Source organism: Aythya ferina, assembly GCF_964211825.1.
Source record: "Aythya ferina genome assembly, chromosome: 4".
Lineage (NCBI taxonomy): Eukaryota > Metazoa > Chordata > Aves > Anseriformes > Anatidae > Aythya > Aythya ferina.
This window is the reverse complement of record NC_140300.1, coordinates 74,470,429-74,488,597: the sequence shown is the minus strand read 5'-3', so window position 1 is coordinate 74,488,597 and position 18,169 is coordinate 74,470,429. Positions and strand designations below refer to the sequence as shown.

The 18,169-nt window shown below is 39.4% G+C and overlaps 1 protein-coding gene across 25 annotated transcripts in view; it reads left to right on the top strand.

Annotated features, from left to right (window-relative positions):
- The window catches only part of CAMK2D (calcium/calmodulin dependent protein kinase II delta), a gene marked incomplete at its 3' end in the record, with an annotated part of 169,653 nt that overhangs the window by 51,562 nt on the left and 99,922 nt on the right, over positions 1-18,169 (top strand). For all 25 annotated transcript variants that reach the window (XM_084517583.1, XM_084517574.1, XM_084517570.1 and 22 more), the window contains exon 3: positions 15,287-15,346. In XM_084517583.1, the coding sequence (XP_084373709.1) occupies positions 15,287-15,346 (60 nt within the window). The remainder of the gene's footprint in view (positions 1-15,286; positions 15,347-18,169) is intronic.

The window sequence follows — 18,169 nt, the reverse complement described above, 5'->3', positions numbered from 1 at the left end:
CCCGTTTGGACAAAGTGTGTTCCCGTCAAAGACTGTGGTCTGCCTGCTGTTCCCCTGTGTGGCCGATGGGATGAGAGCAGGATTGTGGGAAGTCTGCCTTTTTCTGGGCCTTTTCTGGTGTAGATGCATGATGCACTTAGCCCAAGCTGTGGAACCAAACCCGAAATTATTTAAGAAAGATACATTCTTTTTGAATAATTAAATAATAAAAATAAAATACAGAGGACCTGTGTAAAGCAGAAGTCCTGGTCTGAAGTCTGCTGCAGTTCTAGATGTACTTGTGGTCTTGGTGGGACACCTTTAGAGCTGTGTCCTCATTATATTGCTTGGAAATGGGTTTTATCAAACAGTGCACAAGTTGGTAGAAAGAGTCTCAGCTTTTTCTTTGCGTACCTCCTCCTTGCATGGAATTTAAAAAATAATTTGTTTCCATAGAGCAATCCTGTGATAAAGGGGAGGAACAAAAAGAAGAGGGTTTGGTGCTCAAGGAAACATTCATGGACCTAAGCTGTTTTGAGTTCCAAACCCCAAATCTTGCAAATAACCCATACATAGTGAGTTAGGGTCACATCTGAAGCAGGGTATAAGCAGACCTCAGGTGCCTCACACCTATGTTGTGCTTGCGAAAATTGCAGTTTAACAGGAACCTGCCTAAATTTTCCCAGGATTAAGTATCTCTCTGCATAGGCCAGCACTGCCGAAGTGTTGGGTTGTTAGCTGGTAACCGATCTGTCTGGGAAAGGTGGAGCAGGTCTTACCTTCCTAGCAAAGGGCTTCATCTCTTAAGCAGGCTCAGAGCTGTCAGACACTTGACTCACTATCAGCCCAAAGCTCTTAAACACCTTTTGTTTCACAAAATAGTCTTTTGATCTTTCTCGGGAAGATAACAAGGGCTTAATCTGGTGAGCTCTTAGGTGCCTAGAGGTCACGTTCTGTGACAATGCAGCTTTGGGCGTTTGGGCCTCAGGACCTGGGCTAGGCTCTGGCAGCTATTCTCCTCTGACTGTGAATATGGAGGGTATAATGTATCAAAAAGGTGGCTGAAAAATGCACAGCTGATTGAGGAAGCTGGCTAGCAGGTGAGCAGCACAGAGCCCAGCAGTGGGTTCCCAGTGCTGTCTGCACCTTGGGTGTCTTGGCTCGGCGGTGTGGGGATGTAAGGCAGGCAGCCCAGCTTGCTCCCAAGAGCTGGTAGTTAGCTGTGCTGAAAGGGCACCTGCAAACCCCATATGCTTGTACTCATCTCTTGCCCGCTGTGAGCAAGTCCCAGAACTGAACTGCCTTCTGCCAGCGGAGTTGTCTGAGCCAGCTTGGCAAGAGGGCAGGTGAGCACCTGGGCTGGCACAACAGATGAGGGAAGGAGCATCTGCCAGCTATGGTGGAACTGTTTCTTCTGGTGATGGCTGGCTGCTAGATTAAGTTATTTATCCTAGAAAACATGGAGAGGCATCTCTGTGTACTGAGAATCAGGATCCCCTGAAACACTTTGTGCTCTTTCCCAGATTGGAATGAAGAACAGAAGCACAGAATGGCCATTGTTGTTTTCTGGTGGCTAGTCTGAGTGCCTAGAAGCTAGCCTGCTGTATAGTACTTAATAAAAGACAAGTACAGTCCTTTGTTAGATTTGGTTGCAGGAACACAGCAACACTGCCCTTTTTTCTTTCTGCTTGCATGCAGATAAAATTCTGTGAATTTATGCTGGTAAGGGTGTTCTTATTTAGTTGGAGGTTTGCAGCATTGCATTTAAAAACAAAACACTGTTTAATACTTAATGCCTTTGTAACTTCGTAAAGGGATAACTGCAAATATTCTTGAAGAAGAGCCTGTTCCTTCTGTCAGCCACCCAAGTGAAGCTTGTTTACAATATTCCTGTCCACTTAAGTGGTGTTATTCATTGTGTGTAGGTGCTGTCAATGCGTTTGCACTAGCTGAGTGTTTTGTTAGCTTCTGGGTGGAGAATGAAGTTTTGGTTTAGTTCCTCAGAATCCTAAGTGCCATGAGACCTCCTTGTTTAATTGCCCTTGTTTCTTCTTGTGTGGTATTAGAGATGCTGGAGTCATCGCTGGTGTTCTGTGCTGGCCTTCTCTCAGCATGAAGTAAAGCAGGTGCTGGTGGTGTGCTGCTCAAGAGACCTTGACCGTTGTCACTCGTGATTCTTCGTGGTTAAAAGTAACCTAATTTACCTCCCCTGGGAATGGAGCTGTGCTGATTTACATGCTCCAAGATTGTGGCACTCAAGTTTTGCCAAGCTCTTTTCTTCAGCAGAACATACTAGGTAAAGGTTTTGTACTTTCATTGAAGATACCAGTTTTAAACAGGAAACTTCTGTTTTAAATTCCAGTAGAAATCTAAATACCTAAGATGAGAAAGATTTTAATGCATCATAAGGTTTCCTTTTAATAGCCCCCCACACACACTTTTTTTTTCTTTCCTTAGTGTTAAGAAGAAAGAGTGAGCAAGTTACAGTCTTTTTTTTTGTCAAAATAATACTGATATGAGAAAGAAAGTACAGCTGTGTCCTCATGCATCCAGCATCAGAATTTCTGTGATAGTCTTGAGATTTCTATGTGAGACTGTAACAGGGCCAAGGTGTTTTGGGGTAGGCTTTAAGCGTTTGATGCTGTTTTGAATCTGAAGAGATTGGGACTTAGAGCTCTTTTTCTCCTAATTTTGCTGTATAAAGAAAAATGTAAAAACCTGAAAAACTGTACTGCTGCTGAAGAGCTGTACTGCTCTAGGTAAGAAGCAACTTGTGAAGACCATCCTCAGAAAGACTGAGTGAGCTGAGCTGTATTAGACAACGTATGTTGACTCGCATTGAATAATACTATTTCCAGTCAATACTGGGAAAAAATACATAACTGACTGGCAACAGCAGGAGACAAAGATATAAAAAAGTACTGGGGAAGTACTCTTCAATTGTTTGCTCTGGATACAAGCTTTAATAGTAAACAATAGAAAACCCACAATATTTACTAAAGGTTGTTGTTAGGAAGAGACAGCTTTGGAGAAGTTTGTTCAGTTTTAGATAGCTGTGTTGATAGGAGGTGAGCCATGGACACATTCCAACCATTGTGATAAGCTCAATATGGGTGTCTGTGCAGGATCAGTGATTTGTGTTAAAAGTCATGGTACGATATTATGCTGAAGACTCAAATTATATCCCTCTTAATTTATAAAACAAGACTTCAACCAAGAAACAGTTTTCTTCTCTATATGTAAGTTTTTGTAAGAAAGTAGGCTTTAATATTTCTTAATTTATTTTATTTGCCTACCTAATACAAACTCTATATAAATGGTCTTACTTTCTGATCTAGACGTTGTAAGTTGTAATATGTGATTTTGGACTGTTAGACTATCTGATTTTAGTGAGAGAAGTTACAGATTGAAATTTCATGTGAAATTAGTTCAAGTCTTACATTCATACAGTCTTTCAGTGGTCCAAATTTTGTGTTTCTGCATTCTGTTTGCTTCAGGTTTCAGTCATGAGTTCATGAGTTATGGTAAAGGCTGAAACTTCCGTAGTTTAGTGCATGCCTTTTTTTTTTTTTTTTTCCCTTGGCTGCATGTCACAGATAGCTGGCTGGAAGGTTGGGAAATTTTGTTCATCAGTAAAACTTCATTATTCTCATTGCTATCTTTCTGGTTGTATCAGTGTTTCACAGACAATGGTCTTTTTCTAATCTTGATAACCCCTGTTGCTGTCATAGATACCATTGGTCATAAATAGAGAATTGCTTTCATAAAATAATACTGAATTCGTAGAAATTTATTCTGCCTTTCTTGTGCTGCTTTATGAGCTTCTTATTTGTATGTTTAATTTAATTTTCTTACTGCCTCTTATTTAGACAGTGTAGGAGACCTTTTATAATCAAGTATAGGCAATTGAATGATAGCAAAGGAACTAAGTATATAAATCTGTTCTTATCTGTTTCTATTTTATTATATGTTTGGCATTAAAACTTGGCTTTCTCTTACAGATAATCATTTTTCCCATTTCATACTGACAAGTATACACAGTTTTAGCTGACGATTTATATACTGTTAAAATGTGAGGAATTAACTTTTTGTTTTTAGTAAGTGACCTTTTATTGGATTTCACTTTCAGTGCATTTTTTTTCAGAGATTTTCCTGTGGTATTATTGTAGCATAAGCCTTTTATTAGTCACTATCAAAAACTTTCTTAGGACTTTTAGGGTTTGGCTGTCTGCTAGGCCATTTCTCTGGTTACACTGATCATGGCAGGACACTTCTTTCCTCTTCAGCTCTCCGTGCAGTGGCACACCTTCTAGGCTTCAGATGTCTGCGAGATGAGTGCTTCGAGTGTTTCAGTTTGACCTGCCCTTTGACATTCGCCTTCAGATCAACCGTAATTGAAACCTGGCTGAAAACAGTGTAACAGAAATAGATATTTATGTACAGCATTCAGTTAGAAGTGCTTGTAAATATACTGAGTGGAGGAGGGAAGGAACACTATTTCCTGAAACACGTAGAAGAAACATGTGGGCTTGAAAAGCAGGTCTCCTTCTTGGGTACCCCACAGTGGTAAATTGGCATTTGGTTCTCCCCACAAAACTTACATTCTTCAGACTTACTCAGCCTGTTACTGATTCTCTTCTAGCAATTCTAAGGATTCAGTTATTTCTGTGGAAGTGCAGCTGTCATCTTCAGGACCTTAACATCCACTTAAGTCCCAAACTGAAAAAGTTTTAACCTCTCTTTCTGCTGTCTCACGGCAAAATGTGCATTTTAGAAGGTATCTCAGTTCACTTAGCATTGCTTTTATAGCAGATGTATCAGAGTAGTAGTTGTTAAAAGCAGCTAAATGCAGTAAATGCAGCTTGTTTTAGTATCACGTATGTGACACCAGACCCCACCTAACTGGCAGTAGCCAATATACTAGTTAAGTTTGGGGTGAAAATCTGTAAATAATGTAAGGCAGTCTTTCATAATAATAACAATGTAGCCTTCATACATTCCATTGCATCCAGCAGCATATCTGAGCATGATGATTTTATTGTGATTTATGACAAGAGATGGCTTGATTTATTAATAAGCAATTGTTACCAAAACATGCACTAGGATTTTACCCTAATGGTCATACCTAGCAAATGTTCGGCTCTGGTATTTGTCATTAGAGAACACTATTATGTCTGTAAAGAAAAGCTTCACGTTAACCCTTCCTCAGCATGGTGAGTAACTTCAGAAATCCTTTTACTAGTGCAAGAGTACAATTCACTTTGTCAATTACCCTCTTGTTTTGTGGCACAGTCTGAAGCAGCCTGCATGTACACAGCTCCTGACTTGGAACTGATGACTACTGAATGGGGGCAAAGAATAGAGGAGGCCCTTTTGTGAACTGTGTGTGTGCAAAGCAGGGCCTGTTCTTGCTTTGATGGGCAAGCTGAAAATGTTAGAAACACTTGTATTCACTGGGTGATTTTAACTGGGAGACCTTACAATATGAAGTTTTAGGTCTAAGAAATTGTATTATTTTTAGAAGGCAAAAGTATATTTTTCAGAGGAAGGTACTAGGTGAAATATCAGAGTTAACAATATGAAGTTCAGTAGGCAAAAAGAATTTAGGTATGGCATTGAATAAACTCAAGCAGTACATTGCTCAGTGGCTGTGATTCCAAAGTATTTCACTAGATGAACATGTGCAGCTACAATTTGGTTGTCGCATTGTTTTCTTTGTTTTGTTTTTTAAAAAAGGCTTGTAACCTCTTGGTGATATCAAGAGTCTTGCAGGATCAGACTCTTGTTTTCATTTAAATGAAAGAGCTCCCTCTAGTTTGTGCTGTCATTTGACAGTTTTGTTTCTCATAATAAATTGTGCAGTTTACTTCATCTTTAATTTACTCTCAGTCCACCAACATGGGAAAAACATTTGTATGTTTTTTATTTTTTTTATTTGTTTTATATTTGTAAGTTCATCATGCATGCTATGAGTTATGCTCAAGGCTGCCTTACTCAGGTAGTACCTGACGGCTCTCTATAGCTTCACAATGCTCTCAGCTGTAGTATGGTAACTGTCCTACATAAAAAGAATGTACTAATCAAATACATTTTATTTAATTAAATGACCGATGAAAATGTTTAGTGTATGTGAGAAATTAATCATGTACAGTGTCAATTCGGAAGCCATTGTATAGCAACTACAGCAAAGAAACTTTAAACTCTATATTCAAAGTCAGAGAGGAAGTAATTCCTTTTATTGTATGTTATCCTATGTTATCCCTGAAGAGTTGGCATAGAATGCATTTGGCACTTCATAGAGGACTCAAGCACTTTCCAGCTTTCTAGCTATGCTGGCTAATTCTGTAAATGTAAATTGACAGAATACAGAACAACATTTTAAAGTAGTGCTAGTGAGAGACTGGAGATACAACATCTTGTGCCAAATGACCAACAGTCCCTTGGAGTTTGTTTGTTTTTACTAAGGCAAAGATCATATTTCCAGCTTTCTTCTAAAACAAGCTTGGTTTACTTTGCATTTCAGATAGTTTTCCCTGTGTGCTGTGTATAATATTGCAATTGATCAGCCCATGATTAAGTTACAGCCCAAGCTGAAGCAAAATGCTATAATGTGTGCTTGGGTCTCAAACCTGCTGCAACTGAATTTAAAAATCTTAGCACAAAACCTTGGTGGAAGGGTGTATGTTTCTAAAAAAACTTTGAGCTTCCTGTGCTGACTTTTAAAAATCTTTTCTATATTTTGGACTTTCAAAATATTAAATTACATTTTGACTTTTTATTATTAACAAAATCAACATAAAAAGAAGGATAAGCTAACAATTTTTATCTTGGAACCTGTGTAGGCTTTGAGGCCTCACAGAGAATTCTGACTATAAGGAGTATAAAAACTATATGAATTGTTAACATATGTAGAAGTGATTCAATTGTTCTTATTGTTAAAAATGAGTGAAAATAGTGGGAAGTACAAATTATCTAGAAAAAATAATGAAATTCCCTTTCATGTTTTTTCCTCCAGTTTTAAAAAGTTTTATAAATAAGCCTTTAGTGCTAACTACTTTAAAGAAAAAAATCACTTCTAATATTTTGTTGTAAATCTGTTATCATCATTCTTTTAAATATGTATATCTATTTATTTCATTTTATTTTATTTTAGCATCTGATGCTGAATTATTGACCTAAGAGTTGTCATCCTATAGTGGTTTAACCCAGCCGGCAGCTAAACACCACACAGCCGTTCACTCACCCACCCACTCCCTCTCTGGGATGGGGGAGAGAAATGGGAAAGTAAAGCCTGTGAGTTGAGATAAAGACAGTTTATTAAGACAGGAAAATAATAATAACAATAACAATAATAACAGTAATAATAATAATAACAATGATGATAATAGTACTACTACTACTAATGTGTACAAACAAGTGATGCACAATGCAATTGCTCACCACCCGCTGACCGATGCCCAGCCTAACCCCTAGCAGTCCAGCCCCCTCCCCCAGCTAGCCACCCCTATATATTGTTTAGTATGACCCCAGATGGCATGGAATACCTCTTTGGCCAGTTTGGGTCACCTGTCCTGGGTCTGTCCCCTCCCAGCTCTTACTGCACCCCCAGCCTGCCCGCTGGCAGGACAGAGCAAGAAGCTGAGATGTCCTTGGCTTGGTGTAAGCACTGCTCTGCAACAATTAAAACACCGGGATGTTATCAGCACTCTCCTCATCCTAAGCCAATAGAATTCTACCAGCTGCTAGGAAGAAAATTAACTCTGTCCTAACTGAAACCAGGACACATCCATAACAACTTTTTCTAAACTTGTCTATTTCTTATTATTTTTGGAACTAACCTCGGCATGCAAGTATTGTGATGCATGATGATTTGATGGAAGGTTTAAAGCACCATGTTTCAATTTTAGCATATTTCATCAATTCAAAACAGTTTTATTTTCCAAAGCAGGTATTTGCAGAAATTTGTGAAGTTTATAGTAGTTGTGTCGCAGCAAATCTTGCAATTTAATTTCACATACTTTATTTAAAAGTGTACAATTATTGTAGAGAAAACAAGCTGAATTATGCTCTACTTTTCTGTTGGGCTTCGAAAAGTCTCGCAGACTTTTAGGAAAAAGTGTTGTATTAAAATAATGTATTTTTATGGGTGTAACTTGAAGGAAAACTACTAGCTTTTTATGAGCTTTGTTTATTTTTTTAAATAAGGTAAACAACAACAAAACCCCCACAAGAATAGCATCCCTTACAGAGAGGAAAATGTACAGAAGAGCTCCTTCCTTAAATAATTGATATTTAAACATAGAATCATAGAATACCCCAAGTTGGAAGGGACCCACAAGGATCATCGAGTCCAACACATGCTTAAGCTGCATGCTATTTGCTTTCAGAGGTTTTTTGTTTGCTTGCTTGCTTGTTTTTGGATTATTATTACATTCATATTGCAGGATAGTGTTTATTTTTCTATCAAACAGATGACAAAATTTCTTGTCAACATATCAAGTTAGATTTGCAATGTAGAAACCAAATACTTGCATTTCTATGAGCAAGAATATTGCTGTATTTCTGTATTAAAAAAAATAATAATAATCCTGACTATAAAGGCTGACATTTTTTACATTGTGGCTGGTTTAGCCCGTTAGTCTAGAGAAGATGGCTAGAGCAGCAGAAGTTAGTGTTTGTCTTAATCTCTCGTACTGAATCAATGCCTACTTCATCACTATTTGACTTTGGAAATCTCCTTCACTTTTCAGAGAATGCAGAAGTAAATTTGGTGCCTTTATAGTTAGTTTTATTCAATATATTTCTCTATTATGCCCTCACATTTTCTTTTTATTTTGTTAAAATAGTGTTCCTTTTAAGAGTTACATGGCAGCCATGTCCAGGATATTTTGATGTTTCCTTAGCTTTCTATCAAATCAAGCTTATCCTGTCTTTTTACCCTTGCACACAGTCATTCTCTGTTTCAGATTCCCACCTGATTCATGAAAAGCTGCCACACAATTGCTACTTGTAAAAATGATGTCTTGGAGCAATCTGATTATGGTTACTGACTGCTTTCCCCTTTTATTTATTTATTTATTTTGTTTTTCTTTACGCTTCAGGTTGTGTGTTGGTTGAGTTGCCAGCCAGTTTGTATTTGCAAACTGATGCTCAGTTCCTCTTGGAAGAGTGCTTTGGCATTTCCATCCTTGCTTCCCTCGTGCTGTAGCTGCATGGCAGTGCTTGTGGCACAGGTCCAGATTTGCTTGTTTTTAACACAAGAAGTGTAGTGGCTACTCTCAGCATGTCCCTCCTTCCCCTTACTTCTTTAAGTCTTCTATGGACTGCTTGTCCTACCTTAAAGTTTGTAGCAGTAGCTGGATAGCTATAATTTTTGCAGGACTTCTCGCACTAAAAGTCATTGCTGTTTGTCATTGGCCTCTCTGTTGATGTAATTAATTGTGCTTTCTGATGTCTTTATTAAGTATGCCTTAAATGGTTGGATGAAGTGAATCACCCAAAAAAATAGTGTTCATTAATCAAGGACAATTACCTGATATTAAGCTGTCAGGATCTGTCAGGAAAGCACTCTTAATGTATCTCTTACATTATTATTTGATATGATTTAATAGTTTGCTTTCCAAATGCATGTAAAATAGGCCTGTCTGGTTCACTTCACCTAGATTTGTGGGAGCTAGATTTGTGGGAGCTGGTTCTGAATGTTTCAGACCCCGTTCTGAATGTTTCAGACCCTGAGTTGTCTGCCAAGCACCTCTCCCTTGTAAGGATGCCTATTACGCCTGAGACAGCTCCAGCAGGAGAAGGGTAGGATTTTCCTGCCCAGCTTGTGCCACACTCTCTGAAACATTGTAGTCAGAAGACATCCTGCAGGGTGCATTGAGGAAGTGTTTATGTTTTCTGTCCGACTTCCATACAGGCTGTGCTCTTCAGGCTGTACTCTGTCACTTTCTAGAGGTCAGTTGGTTACAGTTATTTATGTTCAGAGTTCCAGGCTTATACTTTACTGTATTATGACACCTGGGTCTACATGGATAAGCCTTTAGTATCCTGTCTGAGTTTTTAAGAACATATGTAGTAAGTACTGCAGGCAGGCAATTAATCTTAGATATATTCTTCTAGACTTTTTCTTATTTTCTTTTTTCTTTTTCTTTTTTCTTTTTTCTTCTTTTTTCTTTTTTCCTTTTTTTTTTTTTTTTTTTTTAAATAAACTCTGCAGAATCCCGGAGGACTGAAATAGTTACTATTTGTCTTTTTATTTATGTCATAATCACACTTAAGAGGTTGTGCCTGAGATCAGGAGGTAGCTGTTCTATGTGTTTTGCAAGCCTTGCTGGGCTGGCTATAGGAACAGGGACCATCGGTGGCAGGAGAAACAGCACTCAGGATCCTAGCCCAGGCCTTAGCACTCAGTGCTGTTCCACCAGCCAGGATATGTATAAGGAACTTCCCGGCACCAGCCTGCCAGGAAGATAACTATGTTGTGGTCACTGCTCCCATCACAGCTCGTGCATTTGGTGCAGGGGCTGTTGATGCATTCTGCATGAAGCAATCCTGGCAGCAGGGAGCTGGTGCCTGCCCGCTCCATGCTAAGCACCCAGGATTGCTGTTATGCACCCGCTGCGCCATCTGCCCCACTGCTGCTGCTTCTCTCATCCTGAGTCTGCCTGTCCTGCTGACAAGCAGTGGGTAGAGCACCTCTCTAGTGGGCAGTCTGGAGCCAAAGTGATCTCCAGGAAAATGAAGTTGCAATTTCATAAGTTTTTTTTGGCAGCAGCACAGGCCACTGGCCATCCTCGCTGTTGCACTGTGTTGTCCTGGCTCAGTTATGCTGGCACAACCATCTGTGTCACCGTGCTGTGAAGTTGGTTTTCTCACTTTTGGGGTAACTGCTCTGATTCTGTGTTTTTGTTAAATTCTCTAAAAGGTGGAGTACCTAATGCTTGATTTTAAAGCCCAAACAGCCTGTTTGTCAAAGGTGCCTGCGAATCTTCCTCAACCCTCACATAATTTTGAAAGGAGAGCTTTGGGATTGTGCACAGCTTGATTTGGGGACAGTATGACTCTGCACAGAAGAGAAAGGTGAAAGGAGGAGTGCCAAGGCAATTTGTGGAGTTGAGCGCCAGCTCAGAGGAGGATTTTGGGTGCCTGCACTATTGCTATGCGGGCACCTAAGGTGTATTTTATAGTGTATTTTTCTTGAACCTTATTTGACTCTTTTCCAACAGACTCCAATGTCAGACTTGAATCAGAGGGACTATGATGTCTTTGAAAGATAACCTAATAACACTGTTGGTGTTCTGAGGAAGAGCAGATGCCATAATAGACCTTAATATAACAAGAGTTGTGTTACAAAATCAGATAATTTATTCATTCTTGCTGTGGTATTGTCATACCTAATGTTCTTTTGTAGGTTAAGCTTTTTTATTTAATGAATGCTAGTTATTCAGCACAGAAATTATTGGTTGGACTAAAGTTTTTATGGGGTGGAAGAAAAGAATTTCCCCTTTCAGTTGTTAGGAGTGTTCTCAAATGTAATGCAGATAGTTGGGATTGCAGAGATAGCACAACCCAGATTACTTGCATAACATCTGAAGTTTGAGCTCCTGTGAAGGGTGGGTTATTGTAACATACTTGGATATCCAAGTGGAGCTGGTTGAAATAATAGCAGTACAGCCTCATCTCCAAGAACATTTTACAGTTTATTTCTCCTCAAATTTTGAAAAACTATTTTTAGCTAATATTATAAAATTGAATGTACGCTGTTCTTCTGCCTCTTGACAAAAGCTTTCTTAGCATCCCTAGAAATTATGCTACAGAAAATGAGGATAAATGGACTAGAAGTCAGTTGGAATTACAGAATCACAGTAGGCAATAGCTGGCTGTTTTAATTATCTCCAAATTGCATATTTTATTGCCTGAGTTACCTCTGCCAGTTGGGGGCTAGGGAGGTTGTTACTGATTACAGAATCAGGAAATAATTGTATAAATTGGTCCTACCAAACTCATGTATGTAATTCTGAAAAACTAAGATCCTAAAATGCTACTTTTTTTTTTTTTTTTGAGTCTGTTGAGTGTGTTGGCTTTGGATTGTGATATTGTTATGGAAGGTAACAAAATGAACCAATTTTTACAAGGCAAACTGAAGTATGTTAATAAGATACAAAAGTTAATCAGAGTTAGAAAGCGTTATGTGTTTTATTTCACTTAGCCCAAGGACTCTAGCCTCATATATAATGCAGATGGTATAGGTGTAGAGGTGATCTTCCTTGTATCAGAACAAAGAGTAAGGTATTTCTTCGTACCATATTTAAAGTATTTCAGTTTAGCAGTTCATACTCAGGTAATCAGGTTCTGATCAGTGGTTCCAATGTGTTCTGTCTTCATTCCCCATCCATATTACCAAAAGAAATCTTTTTGTCTATTAGCTTGTGTTGCAAACTGTCGATTCCTTTGTGTGTCTGTCATCTTTATTGCCTGACACTAGACATTATAATATACTTGTAAACCTCCATCTATTTCCAGTATAAATAATTATGCACCTTCCCAACACTAGTATTTATTATATAGAAGAAATACTATATTACAATACTACATTACTTAATGTTAACCAAAATGCAGCAGCAGTAGTATTATAAATGGTGGTATTTGGAAAAAAATACAACAAAAGCGTGCTACAAAAAAAAAAAAAAAAAAAAAAAAAAAAAAAAAAAAAAGCAACTTAAGTAAAATGGACCTCAACATAAATTTTATCGCCAAAAGTGCCAAAAGTGTCATTTGGGCCTTAGTGGTTGTCCTGGTTTCAGTTAGCACAGAATTAATTTTCTTCCTAGTAGCTGGTGGAATGCTGTGTTTTGGCTTAGAATGAGAAGAGTGCTGATAACACCCCGATGCTTTAATTGTTGCAGAGCAGTGCTTATACTAAGCCAAGGACATCTCAGCCTTTGCTCTGTCCTGCCAACGGGCAGGCTGGGGGGTGCAGTAAGAGCTGGGAGGGGACAGACCCAGGACAGGTGACCCAAACTAGCCAAAGGGGTATTCCATACCATCTGACGTCATGCTAAACAATATATAGGGGTGGCTAGCCGGGGGGAGGGGGCCGGACTGCTCGGGGTTAGGCTGGGCATCGGTCAGCGGGTGGTGAGCAATTGCATTGTGCATCACTTGTTTGTACATACTATTATTACTTTCGTATTATCACCATTGTATCATCATTATTATTATTGTTATTATTATTTTGTTATTTTTTTTTTCCTGTCTTATTAAACTGTCTTTATCTCAACTCACAGGCTTCACTTTCCATTTCTCTCCCCCGTCCCAGAGAGGGAGGGGGGAGGGTGAGCGAACGGCTGCGTGGTGTTTAGCTGCCGGTCGGGTTAAACCACGACAGTCTTTTTGGCGCCCAACGTGGGGCTTCTTCAGCACAACCCACCTCCTCCTCTGATGATATCCCAAAGTATTTGCCTTCTGGCCAGTCCATGATCACTTCCAATATTCCTGGGCGACTGGGGTTTCCTATTCGAGCCCGCTGAGTAATCAGTGCAACCCACTTGCTCCATGTAGCATCAGTTGCATGATGCGTAGAGGGGACCCTTCCCTTGAACATCCAGCCTAGTACCGGTAATCGGGGTGCTAGGAGGAGCTGCGCTTCAGTACCGACCACCTCCGAAGCAGATCGAACTCCTTCATATGCTGCCAATATCTCCTTTTCAGTTGGAGTATAGCGGGCCTCAGATCCTCTGTATCCCCGACTCCAAAACCCCAGAGGCCGACCTCGAGTTTCCCCAGGTTCTTTCTGCCAGAGGCTCCAGGTGGGGCCGTTCTCCCCGGCTGCAGTGTAGAGCACATTCTTTACATCTGGTCCTGTTCGAACTGGCCCAAGGGCTACTGCATGGACTATTTCCTGCTTGATTTGTTCAAAGGCTTGTCGTTGTTCAGGGCCCCATTCAAACTCATTCTTCTTACGAGTTACTTGGTAGAGTGGGTTTACAATCAGACTGTAATTTGGGATGTGCATTCTCCAAAACCCCACAACACCTAGGAAAGTCTGTGTTTCTTTTTTGTTAGTTGGTGGAGACATAGCTGTTATTTTGTTGATCACATCCATTGGGATTTGACGACGTCCATCTTGCCATTTTATTCCTAAAAACTGGATCTCCCGTGCAGGTCCTTTGACTTTATTTTGTTTTATGGCAAAACCGGCTTTCAGAAGGATTTGGACTATTTTCTTCCCTTTCTCGAAAACTTCCTCTGCTGTGTCACCCCACACAATAATGTCATCGATGTACTGCAGGTGTTCAGGAGCTTCCCCCTGCTCTAGTGCAGACTGGATCAGCCCATGGCAAATGGTAGGGCTGTGTTTCCACCCCTGGGGCAGCCTATTCCAAGTATATTGGACTCCCCTCCAAGTGAAGGCAAATACTTTGGGATATCATCAGAGGAGGAGGTGGGTCGTGCTGAAGAAGCCCCACGTTGGGCGCCAAAGGTTGAGATAACGGCAGATCTGATCAGAGTGTGTTAAACTAAAATTGGTGTAAGGATTAGACCTGCTTAATAGTCACAAATAACCCACGCCATCGAAATGACTGGAGTCATTTCAGTGCTAACTGAAACCAGGACAGTGGTGTACAAGGAAAGTTCAGACCTAGAGCCTGCTGCTTCTGCTCAAAGTTTTAAAAGAATGGCAGGGGAATTGGAGGGACCAAGAAATGATAGACCTGTACCTAAGTGTTCAGGATATGTTCAGGTTAATGACTAATCGGCCTGTGAGAGAGATTAGTCCTGCTGGAAAAATAGTAATTGCTGGTCATTAGTTATTGGAAGTTCCTGTAGCATACATTCCTGTGCATGAGAAAGTGCCGTAGCAGGAGTGCTGGCATTCTGTCACAGTGATTGCCACGTGTTGAACTGTATACCTAGTACAGCCGGTATCATTAAAGCAGTTAGCAGGTAGGATTTAAGATAGCACTAGAGATTCAGGTTGTCCTTATTTTGATTAATGCTGTAACATGGTTTATTGCCTGATAATTATAGGTCATGGCGTGAATATTTCCTGTTCTCCCCATTACATTGGCAGCTTGATTTTTCGACTGGAACGGTGCCTGACATATTCCATCAAAGAAGTGGTTGGATGCAGTAACCTAATTTCAGTATTGCACGCAGATTTAGTGTAAAGTCTTAAATGATCTAAATAAATAAAGTATTTTTTTAAAGAATGTATCAAATAATATACTTTTTCTTCATAAAGAAAATATGACAAATTGTGTTCATCTTCATACTAAAACCAACTTTCTGCTTTCTTTTGTTGCAGATCACCAGAAACTGGAAAGAGAAGCTAGAATCTGTCGTCTCTTGAAGCATCCCAATATTGGTAGGAACATTTAATTGCTTTACACAGTAGACACCAGATTAGAAAACTGAGGGGAAAATACAAAGTAACAAATACAAATAGCAGCTCAGAGAAATCAAACAATAATATCTTCAGGCAAGACAGTTTCTTCGTACTCTGGTGCTCGTCCATGATTCTGTGAGATGTAATATCCCAACAGGTCACCTAGAGCAGCGTGTACTGTTCTCATCTTCTTTGAGCTATTGCTCTGCCATCAATGAGCTGTCTGCACCAGGTGTTTGGGGTTTTTTTGAGCAGTGTGTAGGAGGAGTTATTTCCAGTACTGCTCATGACTTTTTGAGACCTGCAGAATTTCATGTAACAGCATATGTTTCAAAAAGAGACAGACGAATGTCAGTAAAGTTAGTGTTGTTTTTACTTAGATGATTATTTTATCCTGTTTTATTTTGTGTATGAAATTCCGTTCTGCTGTAGGAAAGATAGGTAGATGAAGAAAGCTCCCCTCCTTTTATTTCTGGAACTGTGTGTTCCCTACTCCAACATTCATGGAAAGCATTAAAGAATGTGGCTTTTCTTTTTTATTCTTATTTTTTTCCTGTGTTTTCTGTTTCCTTGTTTTTAAAAGCAAGTAGAAAAAGATAAGTACTTTGATCTTTAAGTAGATGGAGCTGTTCTTTTCAGACACTGAATTAAATGCCAAGGGTGTCTCTGGTACAAGAATATTTGCCATACCCAAGCATGCCCTGTCCATCTTGTTTTTCTATCCCTGTGCACAGTCTTAAAAGTTGATGTCAGAAAAACTAGTAACCTCACTGTTTTAAATAAACACATATATTTGGTACAGAAACACTTGGCAGTCTGCTTGCTTTTTCTTCTGGTTAGTTTTTCTCCTTTTCATTTTTAGCTAATGTAAGTTAGTTGTTGTGACCTTTTTAGACTAATCTAATTGTTTTATGTCTGGGAAAGAAACAGCTCTTTCCTTTTAATAATAATTGTAAATGGAAAACAAACAAACCACAGTTCAAAATGAAATACTGAATCTTTTAAAAAGCTCTTTTAGGCAGTCTCAGAGGCTTAGATAAAGTTTCACATGCAAATTTGGTTAAACAGGAAGAGTAGAGTTACGGGCATTATTTTATCCCAGCCAACATTTGTGCATTGTGAAGTGATAGAAGACAAGGGAAGAGGTGCAGTTGTTGAAAGCTGTGGTTATGTGTACGGTGCTAATCTTTCTTTAGAGTAGTTCACCTGTGCCTTGCTGTAATTATTGTTAGAGTACATTTGTGAATTTGAACCTCCCAGGGAAGAAGAATAAAAACCAGTAATAAATTGATGAAGTGGAAGAGCTGAAGTACACAGAAGAACTCTGTTAAAACAAATATCTAAATTGTTTTCATACGATCATATTTCTTAGCTTTGTTGAGTAATTCAAACCAATATTAGGGTCCAGATCCTCTTTGGCAAACCAGTTGTTCCATATACAGTGTTTATGTTTGTGAATGTATGATTAGAAATGCAAGCAGACAATTGCAGCTTTGCTGACAGATGGGTACAGTTACGTAAATTAACACAAATTCCGTGCTTCGTTACTGAGGTGTACAACTGAGTCAGAGGATTATAAAGCAAAATCTTTTACCCTCGTCTGTGAAAAGATGGCATGTTCTAGACCTGAGAGAAACTTTTCATGAAACGGAAATAACAGGCCAGGAGTTTGGCAGCAGGCACAAAATTATGTCCTTGTTCAATTTCTACTATCAATTATTCCACCAACCCTGCCAGTGTATCTTCCTGAAAAAGATTTTTCCAATTAACTTTGCTGCAAAAGTTCCTTGTTTGCATAATTGCAGTAGTGAAGGCCACTTTGTTTCTTGTTTTTGTGTTGGAGGAAAATGGTAAATGTGGTCTGAAAAGGAGAAACTGTTTTTGAAACTTTGCAAAGGTAATGATTTTAGGCCTGCGAAGTCATAGGTAAGCTGCTGAGCTGAAGAGGTTCCCGTTGGGTGTCTAGCTGGCTGTCCAGGCTCAGCCAGGCACCCGTCCTCTCCTTCTGGCCTCCCCCTGCACCCCGAGACGTTCCCATGTGGGCTTTTTTGAGCCCTGGCCAAGGTTTGCTCTCATCCCTTGCCACCACTCCTGCAGTCATGCCCTGAGCCAGCCAGCTGTAACCCTGAAATCCTTGCAGGGCATGCTGCCCGTTCTTCAAGCTCAACCTCTTATTCTCGCATTGCTATCATGTGCCTTTTCTGAAGCAGTGATCTCTGATGGGTAGTAATGCTACATCGTACTAGGAAGTACTAATAGTGAAAAGGGAAGTGTACAGAGTAAGGTAATTCAGCTGTAGTCACAGATTATAGTGTTTTGTACGTGTCAGAATGGTAAAGATTAACCCTTATAAACAAATTTTATTATGTATGATAAAGAGTATGTGCTTAAAAATATTAACAAGTCAGTGAATATAAAAAGTTAGAATTCAGTAAAACTTCCTCTTTTCTTTCAGGCTTCTTTCTATTTATTCTTCCTAGTTAGCTTGATTAAATCTCGCTTCTAAAAGTGACTTGGTTTAAAGGGGTCAGTTTTAGCTTAGCTTTATTTCTAAGGTAATACATATATAAGTCCTTTCTAGAGTGCTTTATGATCTCTTCGGTTATTTTTCTCTTGTGTCTTGAGACTGCCACCAGATACTTTAGGGTGAAAAACCCTTTGAAGTTACCTTTTTTATACTTTCCCCCCGGTCAGAGTAAAGCAGCAAAGCTGTAATGAATCAGTTTTAGATTTCAGTCTGTGAGTAAACACATCACAGCTATTATGTGAGCAAGTTTGTTCTTTTTTTCTTTAGAGGAATGG